Below are 19,405 nucleotides of genomic sequence, written 5' to 3' on the forward strand. Positions count from 1 at the left end.
CTGAGAGCCAAAGGAGCCAATGGACCATGGATGGGAACATCACTGCTCTGACTCCTGCTGAATTCCTATGCTGTGCTTTTATCAGCTTGATGCTGAACTGGAGAAGCAACTGCTGGATGCACAGACAGAGAGATCCTTTGTCAGAACTCCACTGCACAGGAAACAGCTTCATTTTCTCTGCTGAACAACCTGTGTTATTCACTGGATGGAGTTCTATTAACTCAGAATCTGCAGGATGGTTTCCAGTCTGTTTCCTCATTTTACAATACATCCCATGCCATGGGGAGAACAAAGGGCCAGGAACAAAGGACAGCTTGCAGTTGTGGGCTTGGAACTGTTTGATTTCTCTCTTATTTGCTGAGATTTGGAACTTAAAGCACATGAATGTCACCAAAACCACGTTGGTTCTGTCACATTCTCAACCCTCTCTCTATATATAAATCTGTATTTTTCATCATCTACAGCCAATGAACTGTGTGCACACACAGTCCTCAGACAGTAATTCACTGACTTCCCACCCCCAGAGAGGTGGAGGTAATGTATATACTCCCTAGCCCATGTTTATGTTTAAATGATTTCTCTCTCAGGAGAAATCTCAGCTTTGATTAAAGGAAACAAAGTAGGATAGTGAAACAGGTTATCTCCAAAACTGTTGTTTGGATTACATTGTGTGAGAACACTAAAAGGGATAATTCAGATATGTATTTACAGATTTTATATAGTCAGTAGACTTCACAGAGAGAGATGATAGGCATCACATTTAAAACACCTATATTAAAATTACAGAAATACCAGTGTATTTAATCAGTCACCATAAATAAATCACCCTGATGGCATTAATGCACACAGTAATACATCACACCCAACTGAATGCCAAACCATAGTTTGGATGGAGCTGCTTGCTGGAATTTCCAGATTTTTGAAGACCATGAAAAGAGGCAGCCAGGTAGGTTGTGTATTGTTATTTACAGCCTGAGGTAAAGCACTGCTTTAGAGGCACTGACAGGGCCTCAGCAGCCACAGCCCCTCCTGTGCCACAGAGGAGCCCAGCCCCTAAGAGCAGAAGTCACTTTCCATGACTGTTCCAATCAAACCACAGCAGAACATTCCTATTTAACTGCTTTAGCTTCCAGTGTGCTGCAGAGTGCCAGGTCCATGGAGCTGGCAGAGGCTCCCAGAGTGAAGCCCAGGGCTCTGCAGCCTGCACAGCCCCAAGGGCTCAATCCCACTGGCACAGCTCAGCCTCAAACTCCTCTCACACCTTTTTGCCTTTTTTCTTGACTTCAGTTTTCTCCTCCCTCCCAAATTCCTCTCTTGCTTTCAGTCACCATTTTGGGAGCTCCATATCCAAGGCAACAATCTAGGATCACTTTGTTTTTCCTATTCAAGAGCTGTCACACCTGGAGCCTTTTGCCAAGGAGCCCAAGCTCCTTCTCCTGCCAGCTGAATCCCTGGGAAGCCATGCCTGAGGAACTGGGAAAGCTGCTGTGGTGATAAACAGCCTACAATATCTTCTGTGATATTGAAGATGAGCTACAAAATCCATTTGCACCCTTGTGCTCTGCAGGGAACTGCTGCAATAGAGAGAGGTGGCTGATGCTGCTTTATCCTGTTAAATAAAACAGAGGAGCTCAAACACCACACTGAAAAAGAGCTCTGAGTGCAAGTCTGGTCTTGTTCTGAACTCTTGGAAATCTACTTTTCCTTCATTTAATTGACAAAATCTGTAGATCATACGAGGAAGACAGTCCCTGCCAAAAATCCAACATCACTAGTTTTTAATAATACAATGGGAATGACCCCTCAGAACATATGTAATTATGGGAATGAGTCATTCCAATGGCATCATGTAACCACATTCACTGGGATTTCACAAAGATGAGGCCACATAAAACTCAAAATTGTTTCATTTCTGCCCTGGTCGGGGCAGTGGTGCTGAGGAGCTGAGGCTACATAGCAGAGACAATGGACAATGATCTCTGCTCCTGTTGTCCTGGCTGCTTGTGGCACACCCAGTGTCCTGCTGCAGCCAATGGTAACAGCATGAGAAGAAGTCAAAAATTGAAATGGGGGGGATGCATTAATAGCAAAGGAAAGGCTGTGAGTCATAGAGCAAGAAAAACATCAGTTTAGTGGAGCAAAATGTCTGACTTGCACGTTATCAGATACACAATAAGCAGCTGCAGCCTCAGGGATGCTGCAAGTTCAACACCAACCTCTGGCCCCAGTGATGGAATTCGGGTCAGGGAATATGTGAGGGTGAGGAAAGTGCTGCAGGAAGGTGCCAGTCTGAATGCATGTCCCACATTATCAGTAGGATCTTTTCTTATGACAGAAAATCCCACCCCAAAGGGGGGTGAGACATGGCTGGGTAAAGGACCTGAGCCCTCCCACCAATGTTTCCAACTGGGAATTCAGCACCCAACTCTGGGGCATCCCCAAGACAAGTTCTCCCTGTCACAATCTCCTGCCCAAAGCTGCCTGGGGCTGTGACTTTCTGGCTGCACCCCAAGATCTCTTGCTAACAATAAAGAGGGAGTTTTCTTAAAGAAAAGGAAGAAAGACTTGGGGAGAGCAGAGCAAAAGTATTACTCAACTATTTAGTCTACAATTTTGAAAATCAAAAGGCTCTTCTGACAGATTGATATCGACTCTAATAGAAAACACACTTGTCCCGGGAAAACTCTTCTGCATGAGCCTCGAGTCTGATAGCTTAAACAATTATCTACAATTTGGAATTGATTTTTTTTTTCATGCCCACATCAATGTGTACTTTTTCAATGCCCAAGGCACAGATAATTCTATTAAGAGAAAAACCAGAACGTGTAGGCTTAAGCCAAACAGCCTCCAACTCCAGACTCAGTCTTACAAAACATGTCCCAAGGCCTGACTCATCATGGCTCCCTTTGTGCAGCAGGGGCTCTACACCTCACAGCAAAACGCTGAAAATCATTAAAAGAACAAAATTCCAGCAGCTCTGTTATTGTTCTGGGTTTAGAGGAGCATTAGCAGCAGCAGAAAGGCATCGCACTGGCTGGGAAGGCTCTGCTGCTAATGAGTGTTTAGAAGGATGGGCCAGAGCTGTGTTTTAGGCAAGTATTCCCCAAGGTGCTGCGCTTGGCCCGAGCCCAAGCTCTGCTATCAATTGACGCGGTTCCAGCTCAGCTTTGCTCATTTCCCCAAGGTGAGGAGTTTTCAAATCGCTGTTACAATCTGGCACTGAGTGAATGTGGGCTTGCGCTTTGGACACAGGGCTCGCACAGATTTGATTTGTTAGCGCGCCATCCGTGCAATTCTTTACACGCACATAAAAACACTCAGTGCTGTTATTGATAAGTTTTTAAAATTCTTTGCCAGTAAGGCAGAAAGAACAGCTCCGTACGGCTGTAAACACCCAGCACTGCCCTGTGCTCGAGTCTCTGCTGCCCCAGTGCCCCCATCCATCAGCGAGACGCTCTCCCGAACCATTTCCGTGATGTGTCTGCGAACAAACACCATTTCCCAAACAATGGGGGCACCCGTGCCAGCGCCCCCGCCGGGCTCCGAACCACCCCCGGCCCGGGGCCGGCCAGACCGCAGCGCTCCGGGGCGGGCAGCGCCAGCGCGGGACGGGCATTGAACGGGGCACGGGGCACACGGGGGGACACGGGGGGACACGGGGGACACGGGGCACACGGGGGGACACGGGGGGACACGGGGGGACACGGGGGGACACCGAGGGACTCCCGGGGCCGGGCCGGGCCGAGCCCACGCGTTGCCACGGCAACCGCGCCCGGAGATGCCGCCTGCGCCTGCGCCGCCGCGCGGTGGTTCCCGGAAGTGCGTCAGACCCCGCCGCGCGCCGGAAGTGCCGCACGCGTGTTCCGAGCGCTGCGGGCCTGTCCCGCCGCACGCACCGGCACCATGGTGAAACCGCGCTACAAGGGCCGCTGCTCCATCAACCCCTCCCGCGCCAGCACCAACCCCGGTACGGCGGCACCGCGGCCGCGGCGGATCACACCGGAGCCGAGCGGAGCGAGGCTGATGTTGTCTTGTCTCCGCAGATCGCATCGGGGGCGAGGGAGGGAACAACATGAGGGACCGAGCGACCATCCGGCGCCTCAACATGTACCGGCAAAAGGAGCGCAGGTGAGCGCGGCCCGGCCCGGGGGAGCTGGGGCATGGCCTGGCCGCGCCGGGGTCAGGCGGCAGAACGCCCCGGTGCTGGCACGGGGGAGCTCCGGCGTGTCTGCGACCCGTGAGATGGGGAGCCTGCGCCCGAGCCTGATCCTGAGCCTGGGCCCGAGCCTGATCCTGAGCCTGCGCCCGAGCCTGATCCTGAGCCTGCGCCCGAGCCTGATCCTGAGCCTGCGCCCGAGCCTGATCCTGAGCCTGCGCCCGAGCCTGATCCTGAGCCTGGGCCCGAGCCTGATTCCAAACCTGATCCCAAACCTGGTCCCAAACCTGGTCCCGGACCTGATCCCGAGCCTGGTCCCAAACCTGGTCCCAGACCTGGTCCCAGACCTGATCCCAAACCTGATCCCAAACCTGATCCCAGACCTGATCCCAAACCTGATTCCAAACCTGATCCCGAGCCTGGTCCCAAACCTGGTCCCGGACCTGATCCCGAGCCTGGTCCCAGACTTGATCCCAAACCTGATCCCAAACATGATCCTGATCCTGGGTCTGATCCCAAACCTATCCCGAGCCTGATTCCAAACCTGATCCCAAACCTGGTCCCAGACCTGATCCTGAGCCTGGTCCCAAACCTGGTCCCGAACCTGATCCCAAACCAGATCCCAAACCTGATCCCGAACCTGATCCCAGACCTGATCCCGAGCCTGGTCCCAGAACTGATCCCAAACCTGATCCCAAACGTATCCCGAGCCTGATCCCAAACCTGATCCCAACCCTCATCCCAAACCTATCCCGAGCTCTCAGCAGCCCAGCATGTACTGGGATACAGCTGGGAAACACCTGGTACATCTGCATGGAGTGCCATGAGAGCCAAGACACACAGAATTCCCGAGTTTCCCCAGCAGCACAGCTCAGAACTGCCCCCAAAGAGCCTCAGCCCCCCTCAGCATCCCGACAGATCCCTGTTCCCTCTGTGCCACAATCAGGGATTGCTGGCAGGGGAGCAGCACCCACCGTGTCTGGGCCATGGCAGTTATGAGAATCCTGTTTCACATCAGCATTTTTGGTTTCTTTTGCCAAATTTCCAACTGTTTGGAGAGCAGATGGGGAGGAGGGATTTTGAAATATTGCTGAGTTTGAACCAGGTCTCATCTTATGAATCCTGTGTGGGTGAGTCCTGCAGAACTGGTTAAAGGGCTTTATGAGAGAACACAGTGGGATGTGCTGGAAAATGGTGCTTGATGCCTTCTGCAGCCCCCTGGGCTGACACCAGCAGCTGCAGGGAGGGTCTGGCCAGGCTGGAGTGAGACCAAGGGCTGTGGCTGCTGCTCAGGGTTGGATTAACTCACCCTCATGGGATGTGCAGCAGCACCAGCTGCAGGTGAAGGGTCTCTCTGCATTTTCTGGCCTGGTACACAGCAAGGCTGGAGGGGTCAGTGCTGCCCCTGACACATCTTCATTTGTCCTTTAGGAACAAACATGGCAAAGTGATCAAACCTCTGCAGTATCAGTCAACTGTGGCACCAGGCACTGTTGCAAGAGTGGAACCAAATATTAAATGGTTTGGTGAGTTTTGCCCAACTTCCAGACTCAGCAAGCTTCAAAACTATTGAACTTTGTGTGTTGGAAGGTGTTTGTTTCACAATGGTGAGCAGAGCTGTGTGGGACAGGTGCTGAAAGGGAAGGTGTGGGGCTGCCTAAAAACAGAGACCAGACAAGACTCAGGGAATAAAAACTGAGGGAATAAAAACTAAGGGAATAAAAATGAAGTATATTTATTGAAAGGCCTTCAAGTACATTTTGGGCAGACAGAGCCCCCCCAGGGGCTACACCCAAAATGAACAGTGGGTCATGGGTTTTCTTATTTTTATAAGTTTGGGGCGTTTGCATATTGGGGGTTAATCTTTCAATTACAGCTTCAGGTAATGAAGTCATTTACCCCAAGTTTGCTCCCCCAACTCACTTTTGTTTCCATCTCTCAGGGCCTGAGGCAGTGAGGTGTCCTTGATTCCAGCCTGGAGAGGAATTGTTGTGTCTGCCCAAAATGGGAGAGCAGCAGCTCCCACTGGATATGGAGTTTAGAGTTATACACTAAAGAATTGCAGGATTAAAATATATATGAAAAATATAAAAGCTAAAATCCTAAGGCATCAGTGTCACCCCTTGCCTGTGCCAGTGTTTGGGGGGTTTGCTTTCCACACACTCCCCTAAGGATGTTTATTTTGGTTCCTGTGGCCTTTCCTCATGGTTTGCCCATGTGCAAGTTAAGTTTCCTAGAGATACTTTTAAAATTTCCTATAAATAGTGGGAAAGAAAGGGATTGGCTGCCTCTTTGGGCTTGGTCTCAAGTAAAACCCTTTGGATTTGTCACTGGTATTTTTATTCCTAGACAGGAAATTCATGTTTTATTAGTGTCCCCAGCTGAAGCAGTTAAGATAAGGAATGGGCAGGTGTGATGTTTGTTTTTTACACTCAGGAAATACTCGTGTGATCAAGCAATCATCTCTCCAGAAATTCCAGGAGGAGATGGAGACTGTGATGAAGGATCCTTACAGAGTGATCATGAAGCAGAAGAAGCTGCCCATGTCCCTTTTCCATGACAGGATCAAACCACATGTGGGTATCTCACTCTGTGCAGGTGTGTGCACACTGGGATTTACCTGTGAACAGTTGTGCTGTCTCTGCTCAGTCTGGGGAAATTATGGATTCTGGAAGCCTTGGGAGGGGCAGCTGTAGTGGATTCCTTGGGGAAGGATGATTCTGATTGACACTGTGGGTGTCAAGTGTGGAGACAAAGAAAGATACATTATTTAATAAAATTTTCCAAGAGGATATTATCCCAAAAATTCTTTTCTGTGAGGGTGGGGAGGCTCAGAGAAGTTTTAGTTATTGCCATTTTTTTTCCATGTGTTTAAATCATTGTTTTGGACTATTGGTAGCTATTTTGTCATATGGAAAGTTTCTAAGTTCATATCATAAGGACATTATTTAAATTAAGGAAAAAATTATGTTAAAACATGCATTACAAAAACAAATTGCTGCTCTCAGCAGTGGATTGTTTGCTGTTCCAAGACAAGCTGGCTTTCACTGCAAGCTTTAAAATCTACAGTTTTGATTTTAATTATCCCTGACAAAAATCTGAGAATTTGGCGAGATTTGTGTTCATGTTAGAAAAACAAGAAATGATCAAAGATAGCAGCTGAATTTTCATCACAGTGCTTATAATTGCATTTGACACCATTTATGGTGGAAGAACTGAAGCATGGTTTGTTGGTGAGTGCAGAATGTTTTGTTGCTTGTGAAGTATCCACTCTTGTGTTTCTCAAAAACTCAAACATCATTAGGGAAGTGCCTGTCACTTGTTACAGGCTGCCAGGGCTGTGTTGAGCTTGGGGCTCCTTTCTTATGTGTCAGGAGAAATGGGAAAAAAACCAACCCAGTGCTTGGGATTTGTTGTTTTAAACCAACCTGTTTTTCCTCAGACTTCCAGAGTTCACATTCTTGACACAGAAACATTTGAAACCACATTTGGCCCCAAATCACAAAGGAAAAGACCAACTCTGTCTGCAAGTGATGTGCAGTCTCTAGTGGAGAATGCTGAGGCCTCATCTGAGTCTTATGACCAGGGCAAGGACCGAGACCTGGTGACAGAGGACACTGGTGTAAGGTGACTGGAAAGCAAAAATGATTCATTGTTTACATGTATAAAAAGCCAGCCTTGTTTTTGAAGAAGTATCTGGTACCTCCATCAATGCTGTTGCTGTGTGAGGAGGAAGGAAATAGAGATTAGCTGAATTTGGGATTTTGTTTAAATACCAGTTGTAACTTGGGCTTTGTCCCCTCTTTTCTCTGTAAATGGCTTAAAAGAAGAGAAGAAGATCCTGACCCTGTATCTGTGGTTGCTGATGTTTCTGGTGATGTCTTCTAGGGATGAAGCACAAGAGGAAATCTTTAAGAAAGGACAGTCCAAAAGAATCTGGGGTGAGCTCTACAAGGTAAATTACACTTGGAATTTGCAGCAGTCACATCTGTCAGCCTTTACACAGTTAGGGGCCTCAGCACAGCATTGAAATCCTGTACAGCAACAATGAGAAAAACTCAAAAAGAGCAGATTTTAATTTCCAAATCTTTGCCTGACTGAGGTTGATTCTTGAGCTCTTGTCCTAGAAGAAAAAAAAAATTCTTAAAATACTTGATGTAGAAGAAGACTGGCAGAGTGAAGGTGTAAATTTCTCTTGGATTCCTGGATCTTCACCACAAGTAAAAGAGTCATGTTCCCTTAAGTTTCTTTAGGCTAAAAACATCTGGCATGTTGATGGGGTCATCTTGTGAGAGCTCTGCCTCTCAGTTCTCCATGAGTCACCATCACTGCCAGAGAAATGGAGACTTGAGTGGATTGGGGTGGCATGAACAGTATTTGTGCTCTCAGTGACTCTTAGGTGTGAAATTGCTTGACTTTTTCCTCTGAATTTCTGAATGTTTCTTAAAACCTTTTCATTTGGATCTAAAAGCATTGGGAATGGTTGAGCAAAACAGATTTCAGTAAGAGGCTGCCAAAGCTTTTGGAAAAAACTGAAACAAATTCACTTGGCTTGAAACAAGTCATAAAATGACAGCTCCCTGCTGTAGCTGCTTCATGGACTAACAGCAGGTTCCTGCTTGGTTGTGTGTTTCATATTGGTCCAGAAAACATCCTTTATGCCCTGATCCATTATGAAATGGTAGAAAGGAGCTGTTGCTGAATGGATGATGAACAGTGGGGGTTTGTGTGCTGCAGCACTTTATTTTCCCATTTGGATGTAGTGTTTTCTTTTTCTGGTGCATAAGAACAGGTAAAAGTTGTTCAGCTGTCCTGGCTGAATTTGGAGGGGATTTAGGAGAGGAGAGAGTAGAGCATCAATGAATGTTAGTCTGAACTTCACTAGTCTGTGGGGAAGCAGCACTTTGTGAAAGATACAAGGTTTTTAAATGAAAGGTGTAGTTTCAAATATGACTAGTTTTCATTTGAGAGGTACAGATACCTTGCTTTCTGCAAAATCTTTCACTTCTGTGTGGATTTTTTTCTTTTTCAGGTGATTGACTCATCAGATGTTGTTGTTCAAGTTCTCGATGCCCGGGATCCCATAGGCACTCGCTCCCCTCATGTGGAATCCTACCTTAAAAAGGAGAAACACTGGAAACATCTCATTTTTGTCCTGAACAAATGTGATCTCGTTCCTACCTGGGCCACTGTAAGCACAATCCTGCCTGTTACTCTTCTTTGTTCCTGTGCTGAAGCTCTGTGCCAGTCCCCATGCTGCTCTGGAAGGGTGTTCTGCAGCTGGGGCTCTGGGAGTTCTCTGCTTGCCTGCAGTAAAAGTAACAATTACCATGTAAATCTGTCCAAGTTGAGCAACACACGCCAGCCACAAATTCCCTACTTCCTCTGTCTGGATTTAACAGTTCAGCTGTTGTCTCCAGAGTGTGCTAAATGTTAGTCTGCCTAGGATCCATATCCACCCCAGCTGGTTTGCTTTATGTCATTAAACTAATGAGTTTTAGCTAGCAGTGAAGGCGTTTTTGGGAAATTGTTTGTCTTTTATACAAACAATACTCAGAGCTTTTAGCTGTTGGGTTGGGGAAGTGCATCAAAGGTTCTTCTCTAGCAGTGTTCATGGCTGGTTGCAGTTGTGAGCCCAGTGCAGATGTTGTGTCCTCCTCTCTGAGCACAGTGTCACTGTCCACCCTGGCTCTCTAACCCAGTCCCTTTTGCCTCTCCAGAAGCGCTGGGTTGCTGTCCTGTCCCAGGAGTATCCAACACTGGCTTTCCATGCCAGCCTCACAAATCCATTTGGCAAAGGTGCATTCATACAGCTCCTAAGGCAGTTTGGAAAGGTACAAAACAATTTTGGGGTTCTGTGGTTGGTTTGGGGGGTTACTGTGTTTAGTCTTGTGCTCTGTTAGCATTTGGGGTTCAGGACTGCAGTGGTAATTCTGTCCCTCACTGCAAGATGTAAAAGGATGTGTTATTTCTCACCAGCTGCACTCTGACAAGAAGCAGATCAGTGTGGGGTTCATTGGTTACCCCAATGTTGGCAAGAGCTCAGTGATCAATACCCTACGGTCCAAGAAGGTCTGCAGCGTGGCCCCCATTGCAGGGGAAACAAAGGTAGGAACATCCCTGTTAAAGATACAAGTGAGTTCATGGGAAATCAGCCTAATGACCTAGTCAGGTTCTGCACTGACCTGCACAGGTTGGGTGACACTCAGGAGGGGCTCATGGCCAGCCCTGCTCTGAGGCACTGCTCTGGCAGCATTCCCAAATTCCCACTCTGCCGTACTGCAGGGCTGGGCTGGGAATGCTCAGCTGTCCTCACTCCCTTTCTGTGCTCTCCTCACCCAAATGCTGGGTCAGGCTCTATTTCCCTGACTCTGGTCTTCAAATATTCAGCAAGGGCTGTGTGGAAGGTGCTGATGGGGCACTACATCACCTTGATCTCTTCCAGGTGTGGCAGTACATCACCTTGATGCGGCGCATTTTCCTCATCGACTGCCCTGGGGTGGTTTATCCATCAGGAGACTCAGAGACAGACATTGTGCTGAAGGGAGTGGTATGTGTCTGCACTGGATGCTGGAAAGCTTTGCTTGTTGTCACTGATGGTCTCAGAGGGTTGATCCTCTACTGATCCTCTGCTGTGCTTTTTCAGGTTCAGGTTGAAAAGATTAAGAGCCCCCAAGACCATATTGGTGCTGTGCTGGAGAGAGCCAAGGCAGAGTACATCAGGAAGACATACAAAATTGATTCCTGGACAGATGCAGAAGACTTCCTGGAGAAACTTGCTGCTAGGACTGGAAAACTGCTAAAGGTGCAACAGCCTCCTGCATTTGTGGGCTGCAGAAGCATGTGGCCTGTTGTGAACATGGGAAATGGCAATGTTTCTGTTGCTCACAGGGCATAGGAGGGCTGTGTGCCCTGCAAACATGGACATAAACTGTTCCTGTTTTTCTCAGGGTGGTGAACCTGACTTGCAGACTGTGAGCAAGATGGTTCTCAATGACTGGCAGAGGGGCAGAATCCCTTTCTTTGTGAAGCCACCAAATGCAGAACCTGGTCCCCAGGTAAGAATGTGATGCTTGTGCCTCCTCTTCCCACATACTTGATTTTCTTTATGCTATTCACTGCTGCTTTTCCCAGAGTGCCATGAGACTTGGGCAGTGCATGTCCTGGGCTCTGCCCAAGCATGGTCCTTCAGGTGACACCGGAATTTGGTAAGAACTAAGTAGAGATGTCTGAGTCATTACTGACTACCAGAAATGTCAGCAATCATATTGTCATCTTAGGCTTTTTCCAATGAGAGAAAATGGAAGTTGTTGCTGGAGATGGTGGAACAGACTGTGGGATTAATATATCCTGCTCTTCCTTGCAGCCTCCTGTGTTGGAAGAATCTGTGACATCCAGCCAGAATAATACTGAGGAGAAAGTCTCTGAGTTGGTGGCATCAGGTGTGGAGCCAGCAGAAGAGGGGAACAGCACAAACACTGAAATCAGGCAGCTCATGTCCCACGTTCGGCAGAACTTTGGCAGGATTAATGTGGCACCTCAGTTCTCAGAAGAAGACCTGGTTCCTGTGGATGTGCCAGGTTTTGATGACACAGACAATGATTCCTCTGGAGAGGAGGAGCAGGAGGAGGAGGAGGAAAAAGAAGAGAATGAGCAACATCAGGATCCGGGAGAGGAGGAATTGCAGGTGGCTGCACCAGGTGCCCAGGAGAGCTCTAAAGCAGTTCTTAAGGCTTTGGAGGACAAGATTGCAAAATACAAAAAATTTTTGGATAAAGCCAAGGCCAAGAGATTCTCAGCAATAAGGTGCCTGAATCTGTCCAATACATTGCAGGGGGGAGAGGGTTGATGAGGCTCTGCTGTAGTTTGACTCCATTTCTGACTTGATTGACAAGTTCCCCCATGCTCCCACACAAAAGTTACCACAACTTATCTGGCTTAGCTATAAGGATTGGAAATTGGGTGAAGTTTTTGAAAGATTATTTCAAGAACTGCTATTTACCAAATTAAAAATGTTCTCACTTTTGGAAAGCTGCCTCTTAAACTATGGATTAGAGTTCCCATTATCTTGGTTTTCTGGGCAGCAATACTGCATCCTTGGATCACTCCTTGATGTTGGGTAATGCCAAGGCTGGATGTGCCTGGGTTTTTGTGCATGTGCAGAATCCTGGCCCACACAGCAGGCCCAGTTTTAGCAAAGCTCACCCACCAGCCTTGGGAGGACTGAGATTTCAAGGTTTAAGTGCTACATTTTCTCTCATATAGCACACAAGCACAGTAACTCCAGCAGAAAGGGTATTGCAATATTCTGGTGCAAAGACTGGCTTTGATGCTGACAGGGGATTGGGATCTGCTGGAGTCTGATGACTTCTCAGAGGTGGTCACTGTTTGTGTAACAACAGTATTTTATTGTTGGTTTTATCTTCTGTAGAATCCCCAAGGGACTGAGTGACAAAGTGTTTGCAAAATCCATGCAGAAGGCTGAAGAACCCAAAGAAACTGAAGACAGAGGTAAAACAAGATTAGTAGATGTTCTCAATCTACATTTGGAAATCCTATGAGCCAGAGGAAAAAATAGTGTTAAGGGGAGAAGCATCCACCTGATCCTGTGTGCAAGTTCTTTTCCCCTAAAACTACTTAAATCTCCCTTTAGCTGACCCAAGGGCTGCTGCTCACCTGGTGTAGCCTTGCTGTAGAACAGCTGTGTGATGGGAGATGTCCCTCTTATGTGTGAGAAAAGATACTTTGAAGGCAAATTTTGAGTTCCAACAGGCTGGGCTCTGGGCAGGCTGCAGCCAGAGCAGCTCCCTTCCCTGGGGTGTTACAGGAAGGAGTGGATGGGTTTGGGATGTTATAAAAGCAGAGATGCTTCAGGCTGTTGTTTTTTACTGCAGCTTCAGTTGTTGTAGTCAGTTTGAGTAAAGGCACAATCAGGTAGGAGAGCCCTGTCCTGACAGGACTGTGGAATTCTCCTGGAGTGAAGCAACCTGCTTCTTGAGAGCAGTTTTCACAGTAATAGCTGTGATTCTCTTGTGAGCAACATTCATGTTGTTTTGGTAGAAGCTCTTAAATACAGCCAAGGGAATGTGTTGCTCAAGGAGTTGAGATGGTAACAGCCTGAAGTTCTTCAAACAAATGAGTGTTCTGGAAGATACCAAGTGCATGATTTCTGCTGTTCACAGGCAGCACAGAGAAGAAAAGGAAGAGGAAAGACGAGGAAGGTGATGATGATGATGATGATGACCAGTTGGATAAACAGCCTTGTAAGAAACTCACATCCAAAGAAGTAAGTGTGCTTTCCTGTAGTACAACTGAACAGGAAAATAAGCTGGCTTTTTTATCCTTGGTGATATCACTAAAGAGCCTGTTGTCACTAAAGAGCTTTGAGACTTTGGGCATGGACAGAAGGGGAATGAAAATTCAGAATTCTGTTATGAATGTTCTGTGACAACTTCTGTCATCCCCCTTTTACCTCACTATGCACACCAGATTGCATCTTGAACCTTTCTGTAAAGTGAAGCTTACTCTCATAAGAGCAGGGGGGTGGGTTCTGTATAGAGTCAGTAGATTTTGTTTGAAATGATTTCTTTTACTTAAGGCCTGTGGAATGCAGAGTGAAGCCCATTGGAGAGTTGCAGACACTGAGGCTCTGGATGCTGGGGCTTTGCTAATGTGTTTTGTGTTTGCAGAGGAGACGAGCCGAGAGGCAGCAGCGCTCCAAGAAAGTCGGAGTCCGGTATTATGAAACTCACAACGTGAAAAATAAGAATAAGAACAAGAAAAAAACTGGCTTGGAGGGACAAAGATCAAAGCACAAAAAATACAAACATAAGCAATAGCTGCTTATTCTATTAAATTTTACATAAAACAGCTCTAGTATGTGGCGGCTTGTTTTACTATAAAACTTGCGGTTCCTGATCAAAGGCCAGTGTGACCGGTCTGTCCTGGCCCCAGGAGCAGCATCTCTCCCTTTGTTTCTGCATCATCTGAAAGTTCTTTGTGCAGTTGGAGCTGATGGTATTTCCACATCACTGTCCCAGGCCAGCAAACACTGCAGTAGCCAAACAGCTATTCCAGAGTGGCTCAGTGGTGGGGTTTGGGTGGGTTTTTTTCTCAAAACTGGCTTTATGGGGTTTTTCACATGACTACAGGGAATTCTCTTTCCCATGTTCACTTGCTGTGTAACCAGCTGCTCACAGAGGTGCCTCAAGCAGGGATTTATTTCCTTGGCTTCCATTGAGAAGTGAATCTGTCTGCCATTGTGCCCTCATTTCACTAGAAACAATCACACCCAGAGTTTGGTGTGAGTGCTCAGTCACAGCTGATGGTTCTGACAAGGGATTTGTGTGTACAGCTGACACCAGCTTGCAGGTACTCAAGGAAATATCCCCAAGACACCTGTCCAAGAGTGCATGTCCATTTCTTGGTGCATGTGACTTACTTTTCTTGTAGGCACTTTTATATTGTTTCTGAATCTTCTGCAACATTTTCATATTAATAATGTCAGAGAGATGTTTGCATTTAAAAATGTTTATTAGTGACTGCTTTGAAGGTCATTAGCACATTACCAACAGACAAGTCCCAGACAAGTTCACTGTTCAAAGAGCTGACTGCTGAGATGGCTTTGAAGGAGGGAGCAGTAATTAATTAAGCTCTTGAATTTCAACTCTTCAAGAGAGAAAGAAAGAACACAGTTACACTGCCTGCTGTTACTGGTAAGTGAAAACTCAAGATTGTTTTAGGAAGACAAATCTTTGTCACTAATTGCAAGCTTCTTGCTCTGACAGCTCTTCTGAGCTTGCCTTGAGGACAACAAAACAATTAATTCTTTGCTGCAATGAGGCATTCAAGTTGGGCCTGAAAAACAAATGAGACAGTGAGACAAATTAGATTCCCTAACCTAAAACATAAACCTTCAATGTTGGGAAGGGCTAAATTTTCTGTTGGATGTTCACAGCAAGGAGCTGAGGGACACTGTGCTGCTGCCAGGAGAGCCAGGCCAGGTTTGTTCCCCAGCAATTGCATTTCTACATATTTTATAAATTAGTTTGTCATTCCTGGCATGCACACTTGTTGCATTCTGAGGAGAACAGAGCTGGCCTTGGCTCTGTACGATGAGACTCGGTTCAGAATCTGAAGCATTGAGGGGGAAATTAAATAAAAGCTGTTGAAACAGTGGCCTGAATTCTCTTATTTCAGGCTGGACTGTGTGAGCTAAATTAAGTATTTGGCTCTCCAGCATTTGGAACATGAACTGACTCTGGGAGAAAAGTACCTGGGAACAGCAAGTTTTGTCATTACTGAGAAAACTTGATGCCAGTTATTGGATAGATGGGAGCAGCTACTACAGTAACCCACAGCAGGGCACACAGCTGGTCAAGTACAGGTACTTCAAGGATTCAGGGGCAACACACATATCTGATAAAAGATTTGGTGTCCTAAAACATTCCAGGGCCTGAAAATGTGAGTTAGAAAGTAGGATCTGCAGGAAAATCATCTTGATCTAAGAGAAGTGGTTTTAGCTGTAGCCAGAAATATTTGATGTTGTTCTGGGTGACATTCTTTCCTTACTCAAAAGATCTGAGATTTTTTTCCTTTTAAAAACAAAGTACAGAACAGAAGTTCTGTTCTCCCCAAAGCCACATGCACAAAGAATTATCCAGTTGTTCTTGGGTAATATTTAATGTTAAATGGTGTGTTGTGTTACTAAGGCTTTAATGAGAATTTTACCACTGGATTGAGAATTTTACCATTTCTGGGTTTTTACTGACCTTCAGCTGCTGGTTGGTCCTTTTGAGGAACAGAACCTCTTCACTGTGTTTCCTCTCTTCTATTTCTCTCCGTTCAGTTTCTTGCTTTTCAATGGCCTCACATTTTGCTTTCTCTTCTCTCACTTGTTTTTCCAGTTCCTTCTTTTCTTTTTCCAGCTCTGCAATCTTGGAAAACAGTACAGATGTCTCGTTTTGTTGGCAAATAGTCAATTTTAAGTTAAGATGGGACTGATGAATTGAGAGGCCACCTAGAACAGAGGCTAGACAGAGTGAAAGGAATAGAGTAGGTATTTATTAAAAAAGCTGCACCTTGGGCAGTACAAATGCCTGGCTGAGGCTGCACCCAATATTCACTACAGGTGATGAGTTTTTAACACTTTTATAAATTGGTCCATTTACATATTGGGATTAATTAACACCTTCAGGTGATGCAGTCCCATCCTCCCAGATTGGTCTCCTCAATTCACTGCTGTTTACACTTTTTGGGCCTGAAGCTGCAACAGTGTCCTTGTTTCTTAGGCTGGAAAAGGATTGTTTTGTCTGACTAACCTGTGAAGAGAAATTGTTAGCACTTTATATGAAGTTCAGAGTTATGTACTAATGCAGTACAGAATCTGAAAAATATGAAAGCTAAAACTTTAAGGCATCAGGACCAATTAATGTGTGGTTAAAGCTGTAGAAGAAGCTTCAGAAGTGCAGCTAAGCCCGAGGACAGTGAGCTGAGTATTTAATGGTCTCTGCTGCCATCCTGTGGAAATGGAAACAATGGATTTAAGGATATAAAAATTGCTATTCTCACATGCAGAAAGCTCCAGCACAGGTTGTGGGAGTCCAGGGTGTTCCCCTGGCTTCCCTGGATGCCTCTAGCCCCCCCTGGCAGGGGTCTCAGAGGCCCTGGCATGGTGCCCAGGACCCCTGGGGACTGGATTTAAACCCCTGGGAAAAATTACCATCATTGCAGGAAGAATTAAAAGTCACAAAAAATAAGTAGAATATAAATTAGACTGTTAGAAGATAGAAAAGTGAATTTTTAGAAATGTTTATATTAGGGGGTTTGAAGCTAATATGGAGGATTTTGGGCGTGGTTTGTCTTTTCTTTCTGCTTCTTCATGCCATCCATGTTAAGTGCCAGGCTGGCACTTAACAGAGTTGGACAGTGTAATACAATTGTCATTTATTGGAAAGTAATTGTAAATATTAGGTACATAATTTATAGTATAAAAGATAAGTCCTGCCCCAAGGACAGGCAGCGTGCCTCGGATCTCAAGCTGAACAGACCACTGTTAGCTAGAGAAAGAACTTACATAAGAAACAATAAACAATCTTGAAAACGTCAGAAAACAGCCTGCTGAATCTTCTTCAGCGACCAGCTGGGAAAACCTGAACTGTAAACCACGTGTATGTCCTGCAGTGAGGATGTGTGTGACCCCAGGTGACAGTGACTCACCCTGCTCTCCAGCTGAGCCTTGCCCCGCTCCGCCTGCAGCGCTTTGCGCACGCCGAAGGCAACGCTGCTCTCGTAGAGCGCCTGGTAGGCGGAGAGGGTGAGCTGCAGCTCGTCCCGAACGCGCAGCAGCAGCAGCCCCCGCTCCGCACAGCTCACCGTGCTCTGCCTGATCAGCTCGTCTGCAAGGGAACGGGACAGAGACTGCACAGCCTGGGGACAGGCACAGAGACTGCCTGGGAACGGGACAGAGACTGCCTGGGGACAGGACAGAGGCTGCCTGGGGACAGGTACAGAGACTGCACTGCCTGGGGACAGGCACAGTGACAGCCTGGGGACAGGCACAGAGACTGCACAGCCTGGGGACAGGACAGAGGCTGCCTGGGGACAGGCACAGTGACAGCCTGGGGACAGGCACAGAGACTGCACTGCCTGGGGACAGGCACAGAGACTGCACTGCCTGGGGACAGGCACAGAGACTGCACAGCCTGGGGACGGGCACAGAGACTGCACTGCCTGGGGACAGGCACAGAGACAGCCTGGGGACAGGCACAGAGACTGCACTGCCTGGGGACAGGACAGAGGCTGCCTGGGGACAGGCACAGAGACAGCCTGGGGACAGGCACAGAGACTGCACTGCCTGGGGACAGGCACAGAGACTGCATTGCCTGGGGACGGGCACAGAGACTGCACTGCCTGGGGACAGGAACAGTGACAGCCTGGGGACGGGCACAGAGACTGCACTGCCTGGGGACAGGCACAGAGACTGCACAGCCTGGGGACAGGCACAGAGACTGCAGTGACTGCCTGGGGACAGGTACAGAGTCTGCACAGCCTGGGGACAGGCACAGAGACTGCAGTGCCTGCATGTGGGACAGGCACAGAGCCATGGCTGCTCCTCACCCATCCCCTGCACCACACGGCCAAAACCAGATAATCATTCTGTCCTATGACATGGTATAAAATAGGGTCCTGGAAAGGTAAATGTGGCCATAAAGGGTCAGTGGAGTCCTGAGGTGTAAATAGAGTCCTGGAAGAGTAAAGAGGGTCATTAGAGAATAAATGGGGTCCTGGAAGGGTAAATGGGGCCCTGAGGGGAAAATGAAGTTCTGGAAGTGATGCTTTAGCTTTTATGTAGAAGAATAAAGAGGGTTCTGAGGGAATAAAGAGGGTCCTAGAAAGGTGTATGGGCCCACATTTAGGACATGACATGTACTAGAAATAGTAATGATTGATATGTTTTGTTACAGTTAGGGGGAGCTTTCAGAGGATCCTGTTCTCCAACCCAGGGCCACCCTCACCTTTGGGAGACCTGCACTGTGTCATTAGAGCGTGTAAGGCATACACGGCTCTAAGTTCCTTTAAATAAACGTGGTTTAAGTGCAGCTAAGGGGATTTAGAGCTGTTTTTGGTGCGCCAGCCTGTCCCGGGGCGGCACTGACCGAAGCACTGCGTGTAGAGCTCCCTGCGCACGGGGCACAGCCCGGTCTCCCGCGCCTGCCGCTGCTGCAGCTGCCGGTCCAGCTGCTCCTGCAGCATCAGCACATCGCGGCGGGTGCTGGGCGCGGTGGACACCTCCTGCACCCACAGCTTGTGCGCCTCCTCCCACTCCCTGCCGGACAAGCACCGGCCGTTACCGGCGGCCCCGGGCGCCCCCCGGGCGCTGCCGGCCCCGGCCCGGCCCCGCTCACCGCGGCGGCAGGATGGCGTTCAGGAGCTCCTGCGGCTGCTGCGTGGCGGAGAAGCTGCCGGGGGTTCCCGGGGGGATTCCCTTCAGCGGGCGACTCTGCGGGAACAGGAGAGCACAGCGCCGTAGGAGGGGGCGGGGAACCGCGGTACCCCGCTGCGTTCCCCCCGTTCTCCGCTCACCCCCGGGGAGGCCCTGTCTCCTCGCCGGGACACCAGCACGGGCGGGCAGTACCGCAGCAGCGACTCCGGCGGCGCCGCCATGGCGGCCGCGGTCCCGGCGCCCCCGTCACCATGGCGATGGCGGCCCCGCGCAGGCGCAGCAACGCCCGGGCGGAAGAGCAGCGG

The 19,405-nt window shown here is 48.1% G+C and overlaps 2 protein-coding genes across 2 annotated transcripts; one reads left to right on the top strand and one right to left on the bottom strand.

The window, feature by feature from the left end:
- Positions 1 to 3,824: 3,824 nt before the first annotated feature.
- GNL2 (G protein nucleolar 2) lies at positions 3,825 to 14,026 on the top strand. The gene is made up of 16 exons (XM_079325594.1): positions 3,825 to 3,967; positions 4,044 to 4,128; positions 5,588 to 5,682; positions 6,593 to 6,732; positions 7,599 to 7,783; positions 8,045 to 8,111; positions 9,189 to 9,347; positions 9,877 to 9,990; positions 10,136 to 10,264; positions 10,602 to 10,706; positions 10,803 to 10,961; positions 11,107 to 11,214; positions 11,523 to 11,962; positions 12,588 to 12,667; positions 13,339 to 13,442; positions 13,846 to 14,026. Exons 1-16 carry the CDS (start codon positions 3,904 to 3,906, stop codon positions 13,993 to 13,995), a joined length of 2,184 nt encoding a protein of 727 aa, XP_079181720.1. The 5' UTR covers positions 3,825 to 3,903; the 3' UTR covers positions 13,996 to 14,026.
- Positions 14,027 to 14,670: 644 nt separating this feature from the next.
- DNALI1 (dynein axonemal light intermediate chain 1) lies at positions 14,671 to 19,389 on the bottom strand. The gene is made up of 6 exons (XM_079325605.1): positions 19,241 to 19,389; positions 19,063 to 19,157; positions 18,814 to 18,983; positions 17,375 to 17,553; positions 15,928 to 16,092; positions 14,671 to 15,013 (listed from the first exon to the last, which is right to left on the bottom strand). Exons 1-6 carry the CDS (start codon positions 19,319 to 19,321, stop codon positions 14,978 to 14,980), a joined length of 726 nt encoding a protein of 241 aa, XP_079181731.1. The 5' UTR covers positions 19,322 to 19,389; the 3' UTR covers positions 14,671 to 14,977.
- Positions 19,390 to 19,405: the final 16 nt, after the last annotated feature.

The sequence above is a fragment of the Erithacus rubecula genome (genome assembly GCF_903797595.1).
Source record: "Erithacus rubecula genome assembly, chromosome: 23".
In the NCBI taxonomy this organism is placed as follows: Eukaryota; Metazoa; Chordata; class Aves; order Passeriformes; family Muscicapidae; genus Erithacus; species Erithacus rubecula.